We start from the raw sequence: 24,662 nt of genomic DNA on the forward strand, positions 1-24,662 counted from the left end.
GGGATGAAACAAAGTATCCTCGTGAGCCTCAGTGCCCTGGGCAAGTCTCTAAGTTCCAGACAGGGTGCCAGCCTGTCCTGGCGGCGCCCCTCCCCCTGAACTGCTGTTTGCCAATAAGACTCAGCTGGGCCAACTTATGCCTTCTTTGGGGGGTGGCGAGGGAAGCAAGAATGGGGGGGGGTTATAAAACTCAAGATAAATAAAATCTTTCTTAAAAAAAAGAAAAAAAAACGAAAGAAGTGGGGGGCAGGGGGAAGGCGTGGGGATGTGAATGAAGAGAGAGGATGGACCATGGGGGGAGAGTGGTCAGATATAACACATTTTCTTTTTTACTTCTTGCAAAGGGGCTGGGATTGGAAGGCCTGCCCGGGACCATAGGGCCAGGTGGATGCTGGGCCTAAGGGGTGGTATGGGGGCTCAGGGCTTCTTGGCCCCAGGACCAGGGATCTGTCTGCCGCGCCACTCAGCTACACTACAGCAGAGTCAGAGTGAAAGGAGAGAGAAAATATAGTACATGGTAGTGGAGAAATACGAATGGAGGGAGTTGCGATCAGCAATGGCACCATTGGAAAAATATGGAAATAACTTTTGCAATGGACTTACCATAAAGAATGCGATCCACCCACGACAGAGCTGTTGGTGTTGGAACAAAGACTGAAGCACATTTTTTTATTATTATTACTTTGGGGGGGGGTTGCAGGGCAAATGGGGCTGGGTGGCCTGCCTGGAGCCACATAGCAGGGTGATTGTTGGTTGTCAGAGGCCGGATTTGGACCCAGCTGCTCCTGGCTCAAGGGCCAATGCTCTGTCTGCCATCCAACCACCCCTATTATTATTATTATTACTATTTTATTTATTTTGGGTCTTTTTTTTTCTTTTTTTCTCTTTTTTTTTGGTTTTTGCAGGGCAGTGGTGTTGGGGTGGCTTGCATGTCACACGGCTGAGTGATTGTTGGGTCTATGGGCCAGATGTGGTACTCGTGGCTCCAGGGCTGGTGCTCCGTCCATTGTGCCACCTGGCCATACCTACAATTATTACTATTTTTTTTAATTTTAATTTTTTTCTCTCCCCTTTATCACTCAAGCAAGTCTATATTTATGGGGGGGTATTTCATTTACTCTTAAACAAGAATATTTTATTAATGTAAAAAAAATTTGTACAGAATGAGAATAAATATTTAAAAAAAGAATTCTAGGATAGAAAGAATGAATGATTGGAATTGATTTGCTTTATTTATAATGTCACAGGGGCAGCTAGGTGGCACGATAGAGCACCAGCCCTGGATCAGGAGTACCTGAGTTCAAATCTGACCTCAGATTCTTAATAATAATTGCCTAGCTGTGTGACCTTGGGCAAGTCACTTAAATCCGCTGCCTTGGCCAAAAAAAAAAGAATGTTAAAAATAAATAACATTTATTCACCAAAAAAAAAATCTGGGGTGCGGCTAGGTGGCACAGTGGATAGAGCACCGGCCTTGGAGTCAGTAGTACCTGGGTTCAAATCCGACCTCAGACACTTAATAATTACCTAGCTGTGTGGCCTTGGGCAAGCCACTTAACCCCACTGCCTTGCAAAATCTAAAGAAAAAAAAAGAATCTAACTTATAGGGGCGTCCTCAAATCCAATCTCAGACACTTAATAATGACCCAACAGACACTTAATAATGACCCAACTGTGTGACCTTGGGCAAGTCACTTAACCATTTCCTTGCCAAAAAAAAAGAATCTAACATATTTCACTTTACAGTTTGCAATGTACTCTACAGCTACTATCTCATTTGATCTAAACTGTTACCCAGGAGGCAGATGCTATTTTTCATATGAGTAAACTGAGGCAAAAAAACAGTTAAGTGACTTGCCCAGGATCACACAGCTAATATCTGAGGCTGTATTTAAATTCAGGTAATCTTGATGCCAAGGTTGATACTCTCTTCTCCGAGACACCTAATTGACTAATGTTATTCTAGTCTAATCTACTCCTTTTTTATGCCTTTGCTGACCCTCAAGCTTGGAATGCATTCTGTATTCTTCTGTACCTTACAGAATTCCCAGCTTCTTTCAAAGCTTCGCTAAAATAACTCCAAAATACCTGGCAACTCAAGTTGCTTTCTCTGTTGCTTTCTTGGAGTAGGGAGAGAAGGTTTCAACTAGAGGAGACTGGATCAGTATTGTCAGGCTCAAATAGAAACCAGGACACTAAAAAATATGTAAAGATACCTATGGGTTCCACATTGATGTATACAGCAACGTATGTTTATTTTTTAGGTTTTTGTGAGGCAAACAGGTTAAGTGGCTTACTCAAGGCCACACAGCTGGGTCATTATTAAGTGTCTGAGACCAGATTTGAACCCACGTACTCCTGACTCCAGGGCCGGTGCTTTATCCACTATGCCACCTAGCCACCCCTTATTTTTTTTTATATTAATACCTCAACACATTAAAATCAGAGAGGAACTACATTTTAATCTTGTTCTGCACCAATCAGAAGTTTGGGGAATCTGCTGTGTCTTTGACACTTCTGTCTGGAGTTGAATCTACAATAATAGATCATAAAATGTAGTCCAAGGATCTCTTGGAATTCCTAGAAACTATTTCATGAGGTCTGTGAAGTTAAAATGTTTTTCATAATAATACTAAAAATGTTACTTGAATATTTAAATACTATATTTTCCAACTACTAATCTGTATAAGATTAGATTTTCTTGTTCACCAAAACAATATGTTCCAAGAAACTGAATGTCAAAGCAGATGTGGAAATCCACCTATTATTCCAAACATTAGATATGCAAAAAATATGGAAACCAATACATTCAATATTTTTTGTTCTACAAGTTATTTTTCTATTTAATTTTTTTTAGGTTTTTGCAAGGCAAATGGGGTTAAGTAGCTTGCCCAAGAGGCCACACAGCTAGGTAATTATTAAGTGTCTGAGACCGGATTTGAACCCAGGTACTCCTGACTCCAAGGCTGGTGCTTTATCCACTACGCCACCTAGTCGCCCCTATTTTTCTATTTAAAAAGGTATCTGTGTTAAGATATGTTCATTAAAAAACTTTAAAATTTTGTTTTAATTTATATTATGACAAATATTGATAGATATTATCTCTAAAAATAAAAGTTCTTTTTAGACCCTCAATAATTTTTAAGAGTGTAAGGAATTGGAGACCAAAAAGTTTGTGACCAATGCTCGTTGTCTGTGAATGTATATACCCATCAGAGAAAGGGAATTGTTTTGATTCTTCATGAGCTGAGTGTAAATCTTTTTTTGGTTTTGCATTTTTAGCTCAAGTTAAATAAGCTATGTGTTCTATATTGCTACCAAGTCATAGCAAAGGAATTGAGGAAGACCCTTTACCTTTTCCATTGACTTACACAGAAGCCAAATTCTGATGTTTCTAGAAGAAATTCTCTAGGGGAGATGAGCTAGAGAAAGAAAATAATTCTTCCTAGAACATTGAACTAAGGGGCAAATTTAGAGCCTTTGGTTCTTGATCACAGACTATCACTACATGGAGCTCAAATCTGCCTCTGTAATTTCTTCTGATTGTCCTTATTTATACCAAGCCTTGTACCAAAGATGTACTTTGACAACCATTTAAAATTTTGAAGAATTGCCCCACCCACCCAAAGTCATCTCTTTTTCTGGTTTAAACACTCCAGGTCTTTGAACACATCCTGGTGTTGCAGGGTCTTGATCCTTGCACAAAAGGAGGCTAAAGCCCCTTGTTCAAGGACCCCAGTTACCCTAGTTTGGTGTCCAGTCATGAGAAGATGCATCTACAAAGGATTCTCTGAAGCCAAGTTTGAAATATTTGATAGTATTTAGATCAGAAGTGATGTAAGACAGTACAGATCAAGCTGAAAGTCTGTCTAAGGGAGAGTAGGATGAATTTAAGTAGAAGAATCTGACTCCCTTAATGCACAGATGGCTGGATGTTAGGATCTTTGATTTGCCACTTTCCCAAGGGAAAGGCTTGGGGGAGAGAGCTAGGGAGTTAGTCTGGAAGTGAGAAAGGAGATTAGATAAAGAAAGGCATCCTCAACTATGCTGCTACAGAATGGGTAGAATTCTCTCAGGATTGCTTTTCTATATCACAAAGCCCTTCTCAGACATACCTTATCACAAAGTCAAATGGGTAGAAAGGAATTTTCTCAAGCCTGTATCTTAGAGGAGAATTTTTCTCAGGTTTTTATATCTATAATTCAAAACTTCTCTCAGGCACAAACTCCGATACCAAATTATAGTTTACTACATCATATCCCCACTTTTCATCTTGTAAACTAGTGACATGTGGGTGAAGATCATTATCTTCTGGAACTGCTTCCTGCTGAGCATGGACAAAGATAAATCATTATTGATTAGAGAAATGTAAATTAAAACAACAAGGAGGTATCACCTCACACTTATTAAATTGACCAAGATGAAGAAAAAGGGAAAATGATCAATGTTGGAGAGGTTGTAGGCAGATTGGGACATTAATGCATTGCTGGTGGAGTTGTGAATGGACCCAACCTTTCTGGAGAGCAACATGAAACTATGTGCAAAGAGCAATAAAACTGTTCATACTCTTTGACCTAGCATTTCCAAATCTAGACCTATATCCAGAAGAAATCATTAAAAAATGGGAAAAGTCCCACATATTCCGAAATGTTCATAGCAGCTCTTTTTGTAGTGGCAAAGAATTGGAAATTGAGGGGATACCCATCAGTTGGGGAATGACTAAACAAGTGATGGTACATGAATACTATGGGATGTTATTGTTCTATAAGAAACCCTAAATGGTCAGACTCTAGAGAAGCATGGAAAGAATTACATAAACTGATGCCGAGTGAAGGAGGCAGAACCAAGGTAACATTAACAATAATACTGTGAGATGATCAACCTTGATGGAAGCAGCTCCTCTCAGCAGTTCAGAGATCTAGGATAATTGTATCAGATCGATCAGCTATGGACAATGTTATTCTCATCCAAGGAAGAAAAATAAAACAAAAAAAGAAACCAACCCTTCAGAATCTGATGAACACTTTATACAAATTATCTTTAATGTATCTCTTTCCCTTAATCCTAATTCCTTGTACCGAAAATGATTAATCTGTAAATATGTTTATCAAAAATAGGTCTGAGGGCGGCTAGGTGGCAAGGCAATAGAGCACTGGCCATGGAGTCAGGAGTACCTGAGTTCAAATGTGGTTTCAGACACTTAATAATTACCTAGCTGTGTGCCTTGGGCAATCCATTTAACCCCATTGCCTTGCAAAAACCTAAAAAAAATAGGTCTGTACAATGCTAACCTGACTCTTAGCTACTGAGGGGAGTGGGGTGGAAAGTGAGGGTGGAAGGAAATTTTGTAACTTGGAAATATACATGTGCATATGGATGAAAAAAATACATAAAAAAAAGAGAATGGACTACATGTCCTAAAGACACTGCCAATCCAAACAGTGACAGTCCTATCAAGAAATGGGAATTAAAGGATGAATGGGAAAGATCTTGATTTGAGTTAGCAGATAAGCTAGAGAGACCAGAATGTTGAGTAGAGTGGGATTATAGGCTGACAGGCTAAGGAATAAGAAAATAGTAATGTAAGGGGGCAAGAAGGATCTGTCATGAAAGGACATGAGGAAAGTGGGTTCCTCTTTACACCCCTTGGAGCTTACTTTAGCAATTTCTGGGATATAGGACAAGTGTTGGATTTGCTATTCCTCTAGGAGAGCAATGAATCAGATATTCACTTAGGCAATTTCCACAGACAGTTCCTGGTATCTATACTGAAAAAGAATAAATCCCTTTGCCCATCCCCAATTCTCCTAATACTCTTACTTCAGCAAGGAAGGAGGTAGGGGAAGTATATGTCACAATTATTGGATGGGCCATAGCAGGGTAAAGGAACAGGGACAGGTACCTTTGGGAAGGATCACTGATGTCCAAGAACAGAGGCTGGTAGTGGGTTCTGGTCCCTCAATGGAGGTGTATGACCTGTAGCTTGGAGGAGACAAATTTTAAAATGAGATTAAATAGAAAATAGAAAATTATCAAGTTTAAACAGGCAAGGGGCAGCTAGGTGGTATACTGGATAAAGCACAGCCCCTGGAGTCAGGAGTACCTGGGTTCAAATCTTGTCTCAGACACTTAATAATTACCTAGCTGTGTGGCCTTGGGCAAGCCACTTAACCCCATTTGCCTTGCAAAAAGGTAAAAAAAAAAGATTAAGCAGGAAATAGAAAATTATCAAGAATGATCAGGATGGAGTATCAGAGACAGTAAGGACAAAAGCCAGAAACCCCATTTAGGGAAGGATCTTGGGGAGACAAAATTCTCATGAACCTTCTGAATCCATGCATTCTTTCTTCTCCACAGTGTACTCAGGTAAGAGTCCAAATTATTGGGAGTTGTTTATAATGTATATATTCACATACAACAATAGCAAGAGGGGCGGCTAGGTGGCGTAGTGGATAAAGCACCGGCCTTGGAGTCAGGAGTACCTGGGTTCAAATCCGGTATGAGACACTTAATAATTACCTAGCTGTGTGGCCTTGGGCAAGCCACTTAACCCTGTTTGCCTTGCAAAAACCTAAAACAAAACAAAACAAAACAAAAAAAACACTAACAAGAGGAAGAACAACAGTAATTCAGGGAAGTGTGGATAATGAAGCAATATTTCATGACTTTGGTCATTGGTTGTTGGTTCAATATATCTAGCATCTATCATGGGGTAGTTTCCTAATCCAGGCAGCATTAGTCATTTCAGTATGTAGGGGATCACTGTAGTACCATGTCATATTGGGCATGCATCCATGTCTTTCATTTGCTACTGGTTCCAATTGTGGAAATCTGTTAAAGAGAGAAAAAGTTGGGATGTGATTAAAACAAAGTCAACTTAACTCTTGTTATTCAGCATATATCCAGTAGGATCAAACATCTTTAACTCCATTTGACTTCAGCTACCATAGGTGGCAATCATACAATCACAATATGTTTCCCTCCTAGCCAGGTTTCAGAAATAACCAAGTGAGAGACACTCCTTTTCAGAGGACCACACTATGGAAGCTGAGCTAGAAGGAACCTCTCTTGAACTAGGACCAAAGATTATCCCTCTGGTGGACCTGCTTTCCAGAGATTACCTTTTGCCTGTGCTATTTAGGATTTCATTTTCTGAGTAGCTTGTGACTTTACTTGTAGCAATCCTTCTGAATGGTGATTCCTGACTTAATGATTCATCAAAGTACCTAAAGTAAACCATAGAGTAAAATTTATTATATTTATTAAAATTGGGGCGGCTAGGTGGCACAGTGGATAGAACACTAGCCCTGGAGTCAGGAGTACCTGAGTTCAAATGGGGCCTCAGACACTTAATAATTACCTAGCTGTGTGCCTTGGGCAAGCCACTTAACCCCATTACCTCACAAAAATAATAATGATAATAATAATAATAATAATAATAATAATAATATATTTATTAAAATTTATCATAGTTGCAAAGGTTTTTTAATCCCAAATAGCAAATTTCACCAGTTATATAGCATAAGGCTAGATAGATATTTTTCTCTCATGGGTTGCAATAAGCAATAGAAGTTTTAGTAGTAGGCAAACATATAACTATATATACTTTTATATGTGTGTGTGTATATATATATATATATATATATAAATGTATGACTACCATTAAATATATATACATATATTTATATAAATATAACACTCTACTTATTTTTCTTAAGTTTAAAGATGTCTTGTATAAGACAAAATCATGAGAAATCATTATTATATTTAGACAGGAGCCTACAGATCTTAGGTAAGTCAGGTTCACTATATAGAAATTGCCTGATTTCCCAGGGCTTGTTGACCTTTCCCCTTACTGAAATGACAGAGAAGGGGAGCTGGATTTGTTGTCCCTATATGCTCACCCATCCATTCTATAAGTTAAAGCATTATAACAATAAGTTCCATCAATTTACCTTTTCATAATTGCTAACAAATAGCTGTAATATAATACTTCTTAACTTTAGGCAAAGATGAAACAATCCAGGCAGTTACAAAAGAAAGGTTGATAAATAACATAGCTGATTTAAAACATTTTTCCACTAATTTTTCTTTTAGTTTCTTTCAGCTCATACTCTATAATAATATTTACATTGTAAAAAACATAACTTGTGCAAGTTTACCAGTTTGCACATTATAACTCAAGAATTATTATTACTTGAAACAAACATAAAGTGACTCCAATATGTTTAGACACATGTAAAATCATTTTTCTTGTCATTGATAAATATACATTCACATTTTTAAAAAACTCATATAAAATTATTATATAGGAAGCACTTATTCTTTATTTTCCTTTTCTTAAAGGTTTTATTTATTTTGAGTTTTACAATTTTTCCCCTAATCTTACTTCCCTCCCCCATAGAAGGCAATTTGCCAGTCTTTATGTTGTTTCCATGGTACACATTGATCCAAATTGAATGTGATGAGAGAGAAATCATATCCTTAAGGAAGAAACATAAAGTATAACAGATAGCAAGATCAGACAATAAGATATCACTTTTTTTTTCTCCTAAATTAAAGGTAATAGTGCTTGGTCTTTGTTCAAGCTCCACAGTTGTTTCTCTGGATACAGATGGTATTCTCCATTGCAGACAGCTGTACTGATGGAATGAGCGAGTCCTTTAAGCTTGAACATCACTCCCATGTTGCTGTTAGGGTGTACAGTGTTTTTTTGGTTCTGCTCATCTCACTCAGCATCAGTTCATGCAAATCCCTCCAGGCTTCCCTGAATTCCCGTCCCTCCTGGTTTCTTTCTTTTTTTTTTTTAATTTAAATTTCTTTTTTATTAAAGATATTGAGCTTTATATTTTTCCCCCAATCTTGCTTCCCTCCCCCCTCCCCCCCCACAGAATGCACTCTGTTAGTCTTTACTTTGTTTCCATGTTGTACCTTGATCCAAATTGGGTGTGATGAAAGAGAAATCATATCCTTAAAGAAAAGTCTAAGAGGTAATAAGATCAGACAATAAGCTATCTGGTTTTTTTTTTTCTAAATTAAAGGGAATAGTCCTTGTACTTTGTTCAAACTCCACAGCTCCTTATCTGGATACAGATGGTACTCTTCTTTGCAGACAGCCCAAAATTGCTCCCGATTGTTGCACTGATGGAATGAGCAAATCCTTCAAGCTTGAACATCACTCCCATGTTGCTGTTAGGGTGTACAATGTTTTTCTGATTCTGCTCATCTCACTCAGCATCAGTTCATGCAAATCTCTCCAGGTTTCCCTGAAATCCCGTCCCTCCTGGTTTCTAATAGAACAATAGTGTTCCATTACATACATATACCACAGTTTGCTAAGCCATTCCCCAATTGAAGGACATTTACTAGATTTCCAATTCTTTGCCACCACAAACAGGGCTGCTATAAATATTTTTGTACAAGTGATGTCTTTACCCTTTTTCCTCATCTCTTCAGGGTATAGACCCAGTAGTGGTATTGCTGGGTCAAAGGGTATGTACATTTTTGTTGCCCTTTGGGCATAGTTCCAAATAGCTCTCCAGAAGGGTTGGATGAATTCGTATCTCCACCAACAGTTTAATAGTGTCCCAGATTTCCCACATCCCTTCCAACAATGATCATTATCCTTCCTGGTCATACTGGCCAATCTGAGAGGTGTGAGGTGGTACCTCAGGGAAGCTTTAATTTGCATTTCTCTAATAATGATTTAGAGCATTTTTTCATATGGCTATGGATTACTTTGATCTCCTCATCTGTAAATTGCCTTTGCATATCCTTTGACCATTTGTCAATTGGGGAATGGCTTTTTGTTTTAAAAATATGACTCAGTTCTCTATACATTTTAGAAATGAGTCCTTTGTCAGAATCATTAGTTGTAAAGATCATTTCCCAATTTACTACATTTCTTTTGATCTTGGTTACATTGGTTTTATCTGTGCAAAAGCTTTTTAATTTAATGTAATCGAAATCATCTAATTGGTTTTTGGTGATGTTCTCCAACTCTTCCTTAGTCATAAAGTGTTCCCCTTTCCATAGATCTGACAGGTAGACTAGTCCTTGATCTTCTAATTTGCTTATAGTATTGTTTTTGATGTCTATGTCCTGTAACCACTTGGATCTTATCTTGGTAAAGGGTGTGAGGTGTTGGTCTAATCTAAGTTTCTTCCATACTAACTTCCAATTTTCCCAGCAATTTTTATCAAAGAGGGAGTTTTTATCCCAATGGCCAGACTCTTTGGGTTTATCAAACAGCAGATTACTATAATCATCTCCTGCTTTTACACCTAGTCTATTCCACTGGTCCACCACTCTATTTCTTAGCCAATACCAAACAGTTTTGATGACTGATGCTTTATAATATAATTTTAGATCAGGTAGGGCTAAGCCACCTTCTTTTGCACTTTTTTCCATTAAGCTTCTGACAGTTTTGACTTTTTATTTCTCCATATGAATTTACTTACAATTTTTTTCTAACTCATTAAAGTAATTTTTTGGAATTTTGATTGGTAGGGCACTAAACAGATAGTGTAGTTTTGGCAGAATTGTCATTTTTATTATATTAGCTCTACCTATCCATGAGCAGTTGATATTTGCCCAGTTATTTAAATCTAATTTAATTTGTGTGAGAAGTGTTTTATAATTGTTTTCAAAAAGATTCTGAGTCTGTCTTGGCAAATAGACTCCCAAATATTTTATATTGTCTGAGGTTACTTTGAATGGGATTTCTCTTTCTAGCTCTTCCTGCTGTTTCTTGCTAGACATATATAGAAAAGTTGAGGATTTATGAGGGTTTATTTTATAACCTGCAACTCTGCTAAAATTGCTAATTGTTTCCAGTAGTTTTTTTAGATGATTTCTTGGGATTCTCTAGGTCCCTCTCGGTTTCTAATAGAAAAATAGTGTTCCATGACATACGTAAACCACAGTTTGCTAAGCCATTCCCCAACTGAAGGACATTTACTTGATTTCCAATTCTTTGCCACCACAAACAAGGCTGCTATGAATACTTTTGTATAAGTGATGTTTTTACCCTTTTTCATCATCTCTTTAAGGTATAGACCCAGTAGTGGTATTGCTGGATGAAAGGGTATAAACATTTTTGTTGCCCTTTGGGCATAGCTTCAGACTGCTCTCCAGAAAGGTTGGCTAAGTTCATAGCTCCACCAACAATGTATTAGTGTCCCAGATTTCCCACAACCCATCCAACAATGATCATTATCCTTTCTGGTCATATTGGCCAGTCTGAGAGGTGTGAGGTGGTACCTCAGAGAAGCTTTAATTTGTATTTGTCTAATAAGTAATGATTTAGAGCAATTATGACTATGGATTGCTTTGATCTCCTCATCTGTAAATTGCCTTTGCATATCCTTTGAACATTTGTCAATTGGGGAATGGCTTTTTTTTTTCAAATTTAACTCAGTTCTCTGTATATTTTAGAAATGAGTCCTTTGTCAGAAACATTAGTTGTAAAGATTGTTTTCCAGTTTTCTACAATTCTTTTGATATTGGTTACAGTGGTTTTGTCTGGGAAGCACTTATTCTTAAGACAGGAAATAATAACAGTTAACATATAAATTGTTTGCCCAATACTAGGCATCCAATTAACAAATTTCAAATCCATGCATATTTCCCACTTAGTTTTAATGCCAATAACAAATTAATCAAATTAATTAAATTAAACCAAATTTGGACCTATAACAAAATAATTTCTAATATATTACCTTTTATAAACAAGTGGTAAACAAAGACAACATTTTATATCTGCTTTTCTGGTCTGAAGAGACCTAACTGATTTGCTTTCTTTTGCTAGCAGGATGTGGCTAACTTTCCCAGGTAACAACCAGAGAATAATCTAAGATTTTTCCTACAGAACACAGAAGACTATTAAAACATGATGATAATGTATTTTTCTGTGACTTTACCTTTATCACTACAAATAATGTCAAATTAAATCTCCAAATTGACTCACATATAAATGCTATTTTTAATAATATAGGCATATATGTGTATATATATATATATATATCTTTGTATAGATACCATACTTATGGATTACATCTTATTCTTATATAAAAGTTTTCCTTTTTTAATCTGTTTAAATTTTGCAACATACTAAACTCTCAAAGATCTATGACTAGATTTTCTAAAAATCTTTTTCTGTATAAGATTTTAATTGTAACTCAGTTAATAATTGTGTCATATGTATTCCAGGCTAAGAGCTATGAAGGGTTAACACAGAAATAGTTATGTGCTTTAACAAGCAAGATGTGCTTCAGAGCTTAGACAAGGGAGTAGCTGCATGTCTGAGCTAAGGAGGTGTATTCCCAGGCTCAGATAGATAGCGCATTCTGAGAAAATTACCTTCTGCACTCTGTTTATCAAATCACTGTTTGGTTCTCAAAACAATCTTCTCTCTGTTTATCAGAACACTGTTTGGTTCTCAAAACAATCACCTAAGACATACACAAGGTATGCATGTGAAAAAAATGCTTGCTAAAACGCTTATGTAATTGGTTACGTAAATGTGGAGTATAAAAGTATGTATCCTGTGATCAATAAACGAACCAGCTTATGCATCATATTGATGTCGGCCTGGGTTCCCTCCTCCGGACTCGACAAATAATTTTATGAATTCCAAGTCTTTACCAATATAATTTGAAATCCCTTTCAAAATGTAATTTACAACGTTCTTAAATTTCTTAACTCACGTATTCTTTTTGTGTTCAAAAGTGCAAATTTTAATTTTCCAATGTTCTCATTTATGAATTTGTTCCTAGTAGTAATCTTACTGTTTAAATTCTGAAAACTTTGTGATTTAATTAAATGCATTCTCAGTAAACTAAGGTAGATGAACCTTTCTTTGTATTCTTAGCTTCTAAACTTTTGATGCCAAGTATGGGATAAAAATGCACTTTAAAAAATAAAGACTCATCTGAGCAAAAAAAAAAAGTTTATTTTGACTTTTCTCGAGGAAAGAGCACAATCCAAGTTTCACAAAGATAGTGAAGATCAAGGAGCTGCCCCAAGTTGACAGTCAAGCAAGGTTATATGGCCTAACACAATCTCCTCCTCCTCCTTGTCCTCCCTCTTTGTTGATTCATTGGTTAGCCTTCAGAGTTACATTGTACTCTTGAAAAATCTACTCCAGGAACAAAAAAAAGAATGGAAAGGCTTTCATAAAATATTACCTCTCCATCCAGATGGTGAGAATAACCTTCAGGATTATAACTATTTTATTGAAATAATGTAACTTGTTTTGGAACACAAGGTCTAGAAACAGTCTAATCATTAAAGAGGAGGCTTATGAACTTCTTTGGAATGCAAGGTTTTCTCAAGGGAAAAGTCTACTAACCTTCTAATAGTCAGTAGAAATAGTCTTATCAAAAGTTATGAGAGTGAACCACCTCTTTGGAATTCAAGGGGCTTTCTTCTAGAAATAGTTTAAGAATAATAGTTTGTTCTTTCTTTAATATTTCTTCAACCTGAGAGGACTTCACTAGGAATATTAATGCTGAAATGGTTTTATTGGGAATCTTCCACTCAGTACAATAAATTTTGACTTAGCTCAACCATCAAATTAGGAGAGACATTTCACTGAAATGTGACCAAAACTTAATTCAATTCACCTGAATCTATCTTCCAAATGATATTACACAAAATCCCAATTTATGATTTAAATACCATAGTGTTATATTTAACAGAAATGCTATCTATCACAAACATTTCATATTATGGAGGTTTCTCATTTTCCAGTTAATTCACTGCCAGAGATTACAAAAGTGGTAGTCCAGTGTTGTTTTCAAACTACCCTAATGATTATAGTTACGAACACATCTCAATTTAGCACTAATGTAGATTACACAATCCCAGAAACTTGTTTATCAATTGACTTGTGATTCACAGTTTATGTATGTATTGATTCCCAGATATTCTTTCTTTTTCATTGATCTTTATTCATTTTCTAAAGTTCTAAAATCAATTTTTTTTAGATTTTTCAAGGCCATGGGGTTAAGTGACTTGCCCAAGGCCACATGGCTAGGTAATTATTGTCTGAGACCAAATTTGAATTTAGGTACTCCTGACTCCAGGGCTGGTGCTCTATCCACTGCACCACCTAGCTGCCCCTAAAATCAATATTTTTACCTAGGCAATATCAAACCATAGTTTACCCCATCATTAGGGACATGGGATTGCCTTCCTCTGATTACTCCTTAGCTCCTCAACATTCTTTCTACAGTACTGACCAGGGCACTGTCATAGAAATAGCAATTTCTTCATTTTAGACCCCATGCTTCTCCTAAGGAAACTTAAAATTGGATCAGCTTTTCTGGCAACAAAGTCAATCAGTCATAAAGCCCCCTTCTTTTTTTCTTTTCTTCCAGCAAATGAAATTAATTCCCAGGGTCAGCTGTCAACATTTTTTTTTTTAGGTTTTTGCCAGGCAAATGGGGTTAAGTGGCTTGCCCAAGGCCACACAGCTAGGTCATTATCAAGTGTCTGAGACCGGATTTGAACCCAGGTCCTCCTGACTCCAAGGCCGGTGCTCTATCCACTGCACCACCTAGCCGCCCCATTTGTCAACATTTTTATTAAGTTTTTTGGTTATGGATATGGAATGGAGGAGACCACAACGAGAGAGAGAGAGAGATTAAGGGATATTAAGCTACAAAGCCGGGGCGTCCGCGAGAGTGGGGGGGCAGGAAGGAGGCCGAGCGGCAATGGAAAAAAGGGGTGCGATCTCCGCAGCGGGGTACAGATCGAGGGGAGCTCGTTGGGTTGCGTAAGAATAAACGGGGGGGGCTAGGTGGCGCAGTGGATAGAGCACCGGCCCTGGAGCCCGGAGGACCTGGGTTCAAATCCGGCCTCAGTCACTTGATAATGACCCAGCTGTGTGGCCTTGGGCAAGCCACTTAACCCTATTGCCTAGCAAAAAAAAAAAAAAGAAGAATAAACTCCGGGCAGGCTTCCCGGAAGGGCGGGCCAAAAGGGTAGGGGGTGTCGGTGGCGCCCGCACTGAGGCCCGGCCCGGCGCAGCACACTGCCCCCCAGTGGCTACAGGCTGGCGGCCGCCGAGGGCTCGCCTTCCGGTGGATCCCTGCGGAGCGGGACAGCTCTGGAGCCCTCGAAGGCTTCGCATCGCACTGATTGGTCCCTCAGCACGTCCTTCATCTCCTGTTTCCGGCGGACCGGGGCTCGTGGAGAAGGACGGTCATGATTGGGTCGCGTTAGGCCCGCCCCCGTCACCCGCCTGCTTCCTCCCCATTGGTCGGAACAGCGCCACTCTCGGATTGGAAGGGGAGAACCGGGCCGGGTTGAAGAGCCGATGGCGGCGTCGCTGGCGGGAAAGAAAGTGGTGTTCGTTACCGGAAATGCTAAGAAGCTGGAAGAGGTGATGGGCCCGGGAAAGGGAGGGGGGCTGGAACTGCGTCTCCTCTCTCACTTCCAGGGACGGGCGGGTGGTGGAGGTCACAGGCCTGGGGGGGGGCGTGAAGCTGGGCCCCGCCCCTCGTCTTTTTTTCCCTCGTTGGCCCCGCCCCCGGTTCAGGCCCCGCCCTCATCCCCCGGATCAGCCCCGCGACCCGGGCAGATCCTATCTCTTGCACTTCCGGGTCAGTCTCTGAACCTGAGCTTCCATGAACAGAATTGAAGCCCCGGGGAGCCCCGCCCCTGACCTTGGCCCCCTGCGTCGGTCACGTGTGGGAAGGGCCGGAGGCCGGCCCTGCCCTCAGGGCGCCACAGTGATCGCGGAAAGGAGCTGGGCCGGGCGTGAGCCTGTGCTTGCCGCCCTGGTGCCTCTGGCGCCCGGAGGTGCTTTATTTATTGTATTAAACCTTCATTTTAGGGGCGGCCAGGTGGTGCAACTAGAGCACCGGCCCTGGAGTCAGGAGGACCTGGGTTCGAATGCGGCCTCAGACACTTGATAATGACCCAGCCGTGTGGCCTTGGGCAAGCCGCTTAACCCCATGGCCTTGCAAAAACCTAAAAAAACCCACTTTATTTTAAGAAGTTTTAAAAATAAATGGGAAACACTAGAAAGGAAGGAAGGAAGCCAGGAAGGTGAGGAGCCAGAGCAGAGGATGGGGAGAATGTCCAGAGGGGAGAAATGGAACAGGAGGCAGGGCCCCAAGATGGGGACAGCATCTCACAAGGCATTGTCTTTACAAATAAATACACTTATTGGGACAGTCGGGTGCTAATAAATGAAAGAACTGGGAAATTCCTCTTCAAGGAGGTAGAATTTGTCCTGAGACGGAAGAGGGGCTTTTTGAGAAGCTGGTGAGTGGAATATTCCCAATAAAACCATTTCAGGGTTAATATTCCTAGAGAAGGAGGCTCTTTTTTTATTTTTATTTTTTTGTTTGTTTTTGTAAGGCAATGGGGTTAAGTGGCTTGCCCAAGGCCACTGGGCTAGGTGATTGTCTGAGGCCGAATTTGAACTCAGTATATGCTCTATCCACTGCACCACCTAGCTACCCTTTCTCTCTCTATATTTTTTTTAGGTTTTTGCAAGGCAGTGGGGTTAAGTGGCTTGCCTAAGGCCACACAACTAGGTAATTATTAAGTGTCTGAGGTCAGATTTGAACTCAGGTACTCCTGATTCCAGGGCTGTGTGGTGAAGGGGAAGCATTTCCTTCAAAGGCCTCCAGAGAGGAGCTAGGTGGTTCTGGCTGGAGGATGAGATAAGCCAGTTAGCCTAGTTGCAAGTTACTGTGGAACCCAGCCTGGAAAGACTGGGCTCTTCTCTCCCTTCTCTCTGTGGTTTGACTTCCTTCCCCCCCCCCCCTTTGGGGCTTTTCTTCCAGGTGCCCACTTCCCTTGCTCTACTCCCAAGAGTATCCCTTTTCCTGCTGCCCTCTTGCCCCACACCGCACCTCTACTGCTAGCTCCATTCCTCTGGCATCCACCATCCTGATGACCATTTCTTAATTCAGGGATCTGTTATTTACCAGTCTGAAACTGAGCCCTGGTTATAATGACCACTTAGTCCCAGGGAAGAAATGAGAAAGTGGCGCAGTAGATTAAGCACCAGCCCTGGAATCAGGAGTACCTGGGTTCAAATCTGGTCTTAGACACTTAATAATTACCTAGCTGTGTGGCCTTGGGCAAGCCACTTAACCCCATTTGCCTTGCAAAAACCTAAAAAAAAATGTATGTATTCTTCCACCTTCTTTTCAGGAGTAAGAGGTCTTTGGGTTTGACTATAAGCTCAGACTTCATTGACATATTGGTTGCTCTTACAGAACAAGGGACTTTTGTGTCCTTTTTTATGTGTTAACTCATTAAAAAATGAAGGTAATTTAAAAATGAACAATATCAATAAAAAATTTAAGAATAGCTTTATAGCAATAAGAGGGATTTTCAAAATATTAATTTCTTGAGATGAGAAACTCTAAATGTGCAGTGGTTTTATAATTTAGTCTAGCAGCATCTGAGAAGGAACAAAGGAGAAGGATGCCTAGTATGGTTGTATTTCAGAATTGCAGAATCTCAAAATTGAGGGAAAGTAAAGAGACCATATCAAAAGACCCCTCCTCCTCCCATGACATCCTAGACAGATGTGAGCCACAGGAGGACCAAGCAAATAAGGTCTGGTTGAAGGAGGCAGCTGTAAAGCACATGCTCCATGGAAGAGAAGTGAGACCAGAGTGGGGCAGGGAGGAAGAGGTTTTGGAAGGAAACCTGGTTTTCATGAGTGGACAATTTGGAGGCAGGCTATAAGGTACATAAGTCTGATCAGGCCTCTTCCCATTTCAGTCAATACCAGTGGCTCCTCTTAGCTCTAAGATCAAATGTAAAATGCTCTGTTTGCACTGAAGGTCCCTCCTAAGCTGCACCCCCCAGCCCTCCTCCTTTGGTAACACCAGCCCCCTACCTGCTCCTCATACTAGATTTTCCATCTCTCTGATCTGGGCATTTTTCCTGGCTGTTCCCAGACCTCTCTCACGTCCCAGCTTCTTTGCTTCCTTCAAGGCCTTGAAATCTAGCTTCTGCAGGAAGCCTGTCCCTTTACCCCTTAATCCCCTCAATAATCTCCAGCTCAGGAGCTCCTCTTGAGCCCAAGTGACTCTGGCCTTTTGTCTCCCTAGCACTCAGTACATGGCCTGGCACATCCTGGACACTTAATGCTTTCTGAAATGATTTAACCTGACTTGGGTCAGTGGAATATTTCTGGAGAAAATGGAACTTGAGTCTGTTTCCTCTTTGAAAGAGGGAGAAGACTGGGGAAGCAGTGAGGAAGGCAAGGGGAAACAATTTTTAGCAGAGACCAGGAGGTTGAAGCAGGCCAGACCTGGGCAGAATGATGTCCAAGCATCAAGGAAAGTCTGGCTTGAACAGGGCAGAGGATTTTAGGCTTGGGTGGACAGAATCATTGGGGGTTCTTGGGCAGGAGAGGAGCAGCTTTCAGATGGAGACTCAAGGAAGCCTCTCTCTCCTTTGGACAGGTGATCCAGATCCTGGGAGAGAAATTCCCCTGCGATTTGGTCTCACAGAAAATTGATTGTAAGTGCTCATTTTATTTTTTAAAAGTCATGGTGTTTGCCAGTACCCACCCAGAAAGTAACTCTTTTTATGTGTAAATGTTTCTCTCTCTCTCTCTCTCTCTCTCTCTCTCTCTCTCTCTCTCTCTCTCTCTCTCTCTCTCTCTCTCTCTCTCTCCCCCCCCCTCTGTTTTTCCAAGAAGTACCAGAATACCAAGGGGAACCAGATGAGATTTCCATCCAGAAATGCCGGGAAGCAGCCAGACAGGTGGGGTCCTGTCCTGCCATGGAGCTAGGGATGAGGGCTTGGGGAAGTGATGATATTAGGGAGATGGTCACTAGGAACAAGACAGACAGGCTGAGCATATATGCCCGTCCAAAGGCTGTGGTGCCTGGGACCAGGGCCAGAATTGGGAACTCACTGTCCCCTTCAGATTCTGCTCTGTGTCTCCTCTGTGCCTCTGGAGCTCCAGGTCCTGTCTCTTGAGTATGTTCTTCCACTGACAAAGATGGATTCTTGGGGGGGGGGGGGCATAGCTTGCCTCTATCCGTTTCCTAGTCTTGAAATTGGGAATGAGGATTGCCTTGTCTACCTCACAAGTTTGTTCTGAGGAATGAGCGCTACTAAGTTTTCTGTCAGAGTATGCTTAAATTATCTCCACAGAAGACAGCACTTGGAGGAGACCTCTTTGTGACCCTCAGAACAGGTTGGAGTCCCATTCACCAATGTTTGGGAGTCAGAAGTCCTGACTTCTGGTCTTGGCTCTCCACTGATGAGCTGTATCACTGTGGGCAGGGCTGTCAGTACCTCATCTCTGAAATGGGAATAATAGTAACAACTGCAGCAATTTCTCACCCACCTGGTGGGAGATAATGGTGGTCTAGCCTCTTGGTCTGATCCCTGGGGCTTGGGGCAAGGCTCCTCCTTTCTCTGGGCCTCACTTTACTTGACCAAAGAAGGAGGGAGCTGGGTTCCATGGCCACTATGTTCCCTTTCAGTTCTTGGTGACTAGTTCTATGAGGTTCTTTTCATTACAGCTAGTTCCTCCAGGTTCCCCTAGGGCTCTTCACTCTTGGTGGAGCCCTGGATCAATCCAAAGGGACTTGTGTATGGGGAGGAGGGATCTTCAGGGTGTGTGATGGGAAGCTGTCTTTGTGCTGCAGGTTCAGGGGCCAGTCTTGGTGGAGGACACCTGCCTCTGCTTCAATGCCCTGGGAGGCCTTCCTGGGCCCTACATGTGAGTAGACAGAAAACTGCCACGCAGCCTTGTTGCCAACCCTGTTAGAGGCCACACCAGAATTGGTAGCCCCTCTGCAGCAGCTCCACTCCCAGAAGTATGTCATTTCTCTCATAACTAGCAGGTGTGTGGAGCTAGAAAGGACCTCAGGGATCCCCAAGTCCAAGCTCTCCCAGGTACACAGGAGGAAAGTGCTTTGCCTAAGGTCACACACAAATAGTAAGGGACTTCCTTGGGTTTTGAACTGGTGTCTTTCTATGCCTCTATCTGGTTCATTACCCCAGCCCCTGGGGCTAGATTTTCCTGGCAGGTGGCACTATATAAATGCTAATGATTAAGATTATTAGGAAACAGCTAGGATCCTTGCCAAGAAAAAGCCCTAGGTATGTCTAGTTGTCCTCCACCACCATGTGAATGCATGGTTGAGAGTCTCCTAGTAGTGATTGGGACTCCCCAGGGAACCTCTGAACCTGAGTCTGCCATCTATAATATCTCTCCTGGGACTGGATGTTAAGATGCCTGGGTTCTCATCTCAGCTCTTCCTCTGATTCCCTGGGTGACCTTTGGCACATCCTTCCTCTGTGAAGCCTGCCTTGTTACCTTCTGCCCTGATGTAGTGATCAATGATGGGTAGGGGGAAGGCTTGAAGAATGGAGAGATGCTGCAGCCTTCCTGGGCTTCAGGGAGACTGGCCCAGCTTAGGGACAACTCAGCTCAACAAATGCTCCTGAAATGCCTGCTCTGGGCAAGGCCTTGCTTTGAGGGGGCCAAGATGAAATAAGACAAGCCTCTCTTCTTTTTTTTTTTTTTTTAAGATTTTATTTATTTTGAGTTTTACATTTTTTTCCCCTGATCTTCCCTCCCCCCCACCCCCCACAGAAGACAGTTTACCAGTCTTTACATTGTTTCCATAGTATACATTGATCCAAATTGAATGTAATGAGAGAGAAATCATATCCTTAAGGAAGAAACAAAGTATAAGAGATAGCAAGATCAGACAATAAGATATCAGGTTTTTTTTTCCTAAATTAGTTAATAGTCCTTGGTCCTTGTTCAAACTCCACAGTTCGTTCTCTGGATACAGATGGTATTCTCCATTGCAGATGTAGATCATTGTCCCTGATTATTACACTGATGGAATGAGTGAGTTCTTCAAGGTTGATCATCACCCCCATGTTGCTGTTAGGGTGTACAGTGTTTTTCTGGCTCTGCTCATCTCACTTAGTATCAGTTCATGTAAATCCTTCCATACTTCCCTGAATTCCCATCCCTCCTGGTTTCTAATAGAACAAGTGTTCCATTACATACATATACCACAGTTTGCTAAGCCATTCCCCAGTTGAAGGACATTTACTTGATTTCCAATTCTTTGCCACCACAGACAGGGCTGCTATGAATATTTTTGTACAAGTGATATTTTTACCCTTTATTATCATCTCTTCAGGGTATAGCTCCTGTAGTGGTATTGACAAGCCTCTCTTCTTAAGGAGCTTCCCAGGGGTAGTAAGGGATTAAGAATACTTCCTCCCTGTATGCCTGATGTCCATCTAGTCATACATCCTTCAGTGTAAAACAGACCCAATGCCTAGCTTCATTTGGCTCAGATGGTCTTCAGTATGGATGCAGGAATCTCCTGATCGTCACTCTCCTCCTTCCCCAAGTGATCCTCTTCTTTGTTTTGCAGAAAATGGTTTCTGGAGAAGTTAAAGCCTGAGGGTAGGTAGTTGTTGGTAAGGTGGGAGCTGTGTGAGGGGGGGGGGCTACCCTTCACAGGGTCTCTTAGGGACTCTGGGGCCTTGGGAACCTTGGAGAAGTAGACTGGGGTTGGGAGAGAGACAGGCTTGGGAGACACAGCTCCTGGAGTCTGATCCCTGAGCCCAGGTCTACTCCCTGGCTTGCTGTGTGAACCTTGGCAAGTCTCTAGCCCTCTCTGGGCCTCAGTTTCCCCCCTGAGATGTTCTGGGCTTGGTTGATGCTGGGTCCCTTTGAGCTCTGGGACTCTGCCTGGCTCATTGTTCAGCATCAGGCTGCTCTTAGAGCAATGCAAGGTTCGCGATTCTGGCCCCTCTTGACTGTAGGCATTCCTCCTGGGAGCAGATGCTGACCCTCTTGCTTTCTGACCATCTGTGTCCCTTGACTCAGGGCTCTACCGGCTGCTGGCGGGCTTTGAAGACAAGTCAGCTTATGCCCTCTGTACTTTCGCACTCAGCACTGGTCGGCCAGAAGATCCCGTACAGCTGTTCAAAGGCCAGACCTTTGTATGTGGACATATGAGGGGGGGGGGGGGCGGGCACAACGTGATGCTCTATGGCCTGTGAGCCTGGCAGCAATTTCCAAACATACCACCAGGTGGGGATGTTCTCCCTGGATGCACAAGGCTAGAAAGGGGAAGTGAGGCTGAAAAAACGGGAGAGATGGGTTCGGAATTGGATAGCAGATAGAGAGATGGTGACAGAACGAGATGAAAGTGGGAATGGAGGGAGATGCTTGGATGGAGAATTAGCAGGGAGACAGATGGGAACAGATAAGAGCAATGGTTATAAAGGCTTGGAGAAGACGAGGCAGAAACAGATGGAAGAAAAGCATGGGACAGAGATAGATGACAGGGAGATAGACTAGGGTGGAGAGAGTGACAAGAGAGATGGGGAAAGAAAAGAAAAATATGATGACAGAAGAGAAGGCAAGAAAGATGGTAGCTGAGAGGTGAGAATAGAGAGAGGGGGAGAGAGACAGGGATAGAATAAGAGACAGTCATGAGTGAGATGGGGTTGTGCTTCTGGACTGTGGAGGACAATGGAAGACAGGACAGAGGAGCTGACCACCTAGGGCTCTTGCAGGGAAGGAGGAGCTTCCTCCATCAGAGGCTCTTGCTGGGCTCCTAGTAACAGTTAGGGGACCTGGGGGCTCACTTTTCTCCTTCTTGTTTTCCTGCCCTAGGGCCAGATTGTGGAACCTCGAGGTTGTCGGGACTTTGGTTGGGATCCTTGTTTCCAACCTGATGGCTATGAGCAAACGTGAGTAAGGATAATGAGTGCCCTCATTGGGGAGAAAAAAGGAGGAAGAGGATGTTGTCTTTGGAGATCTAAGCAGATTCCTGGCTTTTCTGTTGGCTCAGGGATAGAAAGGAGTGTCTTGAGTGGTAGGGCAGAGAGGTGTCTTAAGGGCCCTATTTAACACTCTGGGCATCCCTAACTTTTAATAATCGTGATCCCTCACTCTTGCAGATTGATTTCCCTTGTATGTGAGTGTTATGGTTTCAAAATATCAGAATTAAGAAGGATCTTAGATATTGATCATTTAATCATTTTCAGAGATGGTTAAAAAAAGACATCTAAAAGGTTTTTAACATTTTGTAAGAGGTCACTCTAGTCAGGAAAATCTGGTGCTAGGACCCAGGCTTGTATTTTTTTTTTTTTGGCAAGGCAATGGGGTTAAGTGGTTTGTCCAAGGCCACACAGCTAGGTAATTATTAAGTGTCTGAGACCAGATTTGAACTCCGGTACTCCTGACTCCAGGGCCAGTGCTTTATCCACTGCCACCTAGCTGCCCCCAGGCTTGTATTATTCTAAATGTTGCTAATGATTCAAGGAAGATTGTAAATTGGCTTTGGCAATTGTGCTTCCTGAGGACTGGCTGTAGGGCTGTGAAATCAGGTGTGGGTAGCCTTGGAAAGCCTGGCGCCCATTTCCTTCAGAGCTCACCTATGGTGTTTCATAAAGCCATTGACTGCCAGGATGCCTGTCCTCCATGGTTTTGTCTTTAGATGAACTGATTCCATTGTTTTAAAGTCCTTTCCCCCCCCCAAGTCCAATTTGGTAAGAAGGCCCTCACACCCATCTTTGTCCTGAAGCACAGCACCCACCCACCCCAGGCCCAGGCAGGCCCAAGCAGTGTTTAAACCTGCAGTTAACAAACCCAGATTTCTATTCAACCCCAATGAGCCTTGCTGCTAGAGGATTCTATTTAATAATTTGGATATGAAGAGCACTTAATAAGCTAATTCAAGTGGGAAAAGGAATTTGAAACAAAATTCAGTTTTCTTGTCTTAGCTGCATCTCCTGAATCAAAGTGTGGTATGGTGGGATGGACTTGAAGTCTGGTGATGGGTTCAAATCCTACTTCCAGTATCAGCTTCTCAGAGCTTCTGTGAAGTGGGGGAAATGATCCTTGCCCTACCAAGGATGTGGGGTTGTTAAGGAGCACTTTGTCAACCTGAAAGTTTTTTAACGTATCTGCGGTCTCCTTTCCCCCTTGCTCTAGGTATGCGGAGTTGCCCAAAGCCGTAAAGAACACCATCTCTCACCGATTCCGAGCCCTCCACGAGCTCCAGGACTACTTCCTGCAGCCAGGCCCCCCAAGGGTCCCTGAGGGAGTGCCGCAGCGGGGCGAGGGGGATGGGACAGCATGAAGGATGCCTGAGACCAGCTTGGAGGGAGAAGTGAGCACTCATAAAGTATTTAATTGGCCTCCGTTCTGCGTTGGTGTGTCTGTCAAACATCTTCTGAGAAATCACATTTAGGAATACTGTGTTCAGTCTTGGGATGGCACATTTAAGAAAGGGCATTGACCAAAGAGGCCAAGCCAAATAATGGAAGGAACTGGGGATGCTTAGTTGGAGAATGTGGGAGGATCTGGATAGGATTCTCTTCCAAAAGACTGTTGTGGAGAAAAGGGATTATTAAATAAGCCATTTCTGCCTGTTCCCAAAGGCAGAGGTGGGAGTAATGAGTCTGGCAAAATTAGTCAACACAATTTGGCCCAAGTATGTGAAGTTGGAGGCTTTTAAGGACTGGCTGGATAACAGCTGCTCAGGCACATGATGGAGATGATGGAGTGAGAGGGCTGGATACTCCCCCCAAGTTGGCCGAAGTGCTGATCCTCCAGGCCTAAGTGAAAGTCTGCTTCCTCCAAGAAGCCCCACCCCATCCCTTCCCCCCAAGCCCCT

General features: G+C 42.0%; 1 protein-coding gene across 1 annotated transcript; it reads left to right on the forward strand.

Moving 5' to 3' along the window:
• Positions 1-15,234: 15,234 nt before the first annotated feature.
• On the forward strand, positions 15,235-24,183 carry ITPA (inosine triphosphatase). The gene is made up of 8 exons (XM_074230096.1): positions 15,235-15,388; positions 18,444-18,501; positions 18,683-18,747; positions 19,644-19,717; positions 21,402-21,433; positions 21,860-21,975; positions 22,655-22,731; positions 23,978-24,183. Exons 1-8 carry the CDS (start codon positions 15,323-15,325, stop codon positions 24,123-24,125), a joined length of 636 nt encoding a protein of 211 aa, XP_074086197.1. The 5' UTR covers positions 15,235-15,322; the 3' UTR covers positions 24,126-24,183.
• Positions 24,184-24,662: the final 479 nt, after the last annotated feature.

This window comes from Macrotis lagotis, chromosome 3 (assembly GCF_037893015.1).
Source record: "Macrotis lagotis isolate mMagLag1 chromosome 3, bilby.v1.9.chrom.fasta, whole genome shotgun sequence".
NCBI classification, from domain to species: domain Eukaryota; kingdom Metazoa; phylum Chordata; class Mammalia; order Peramelemorphia; family Peramelidae; genus Macrotis; species Macrotis lagotis.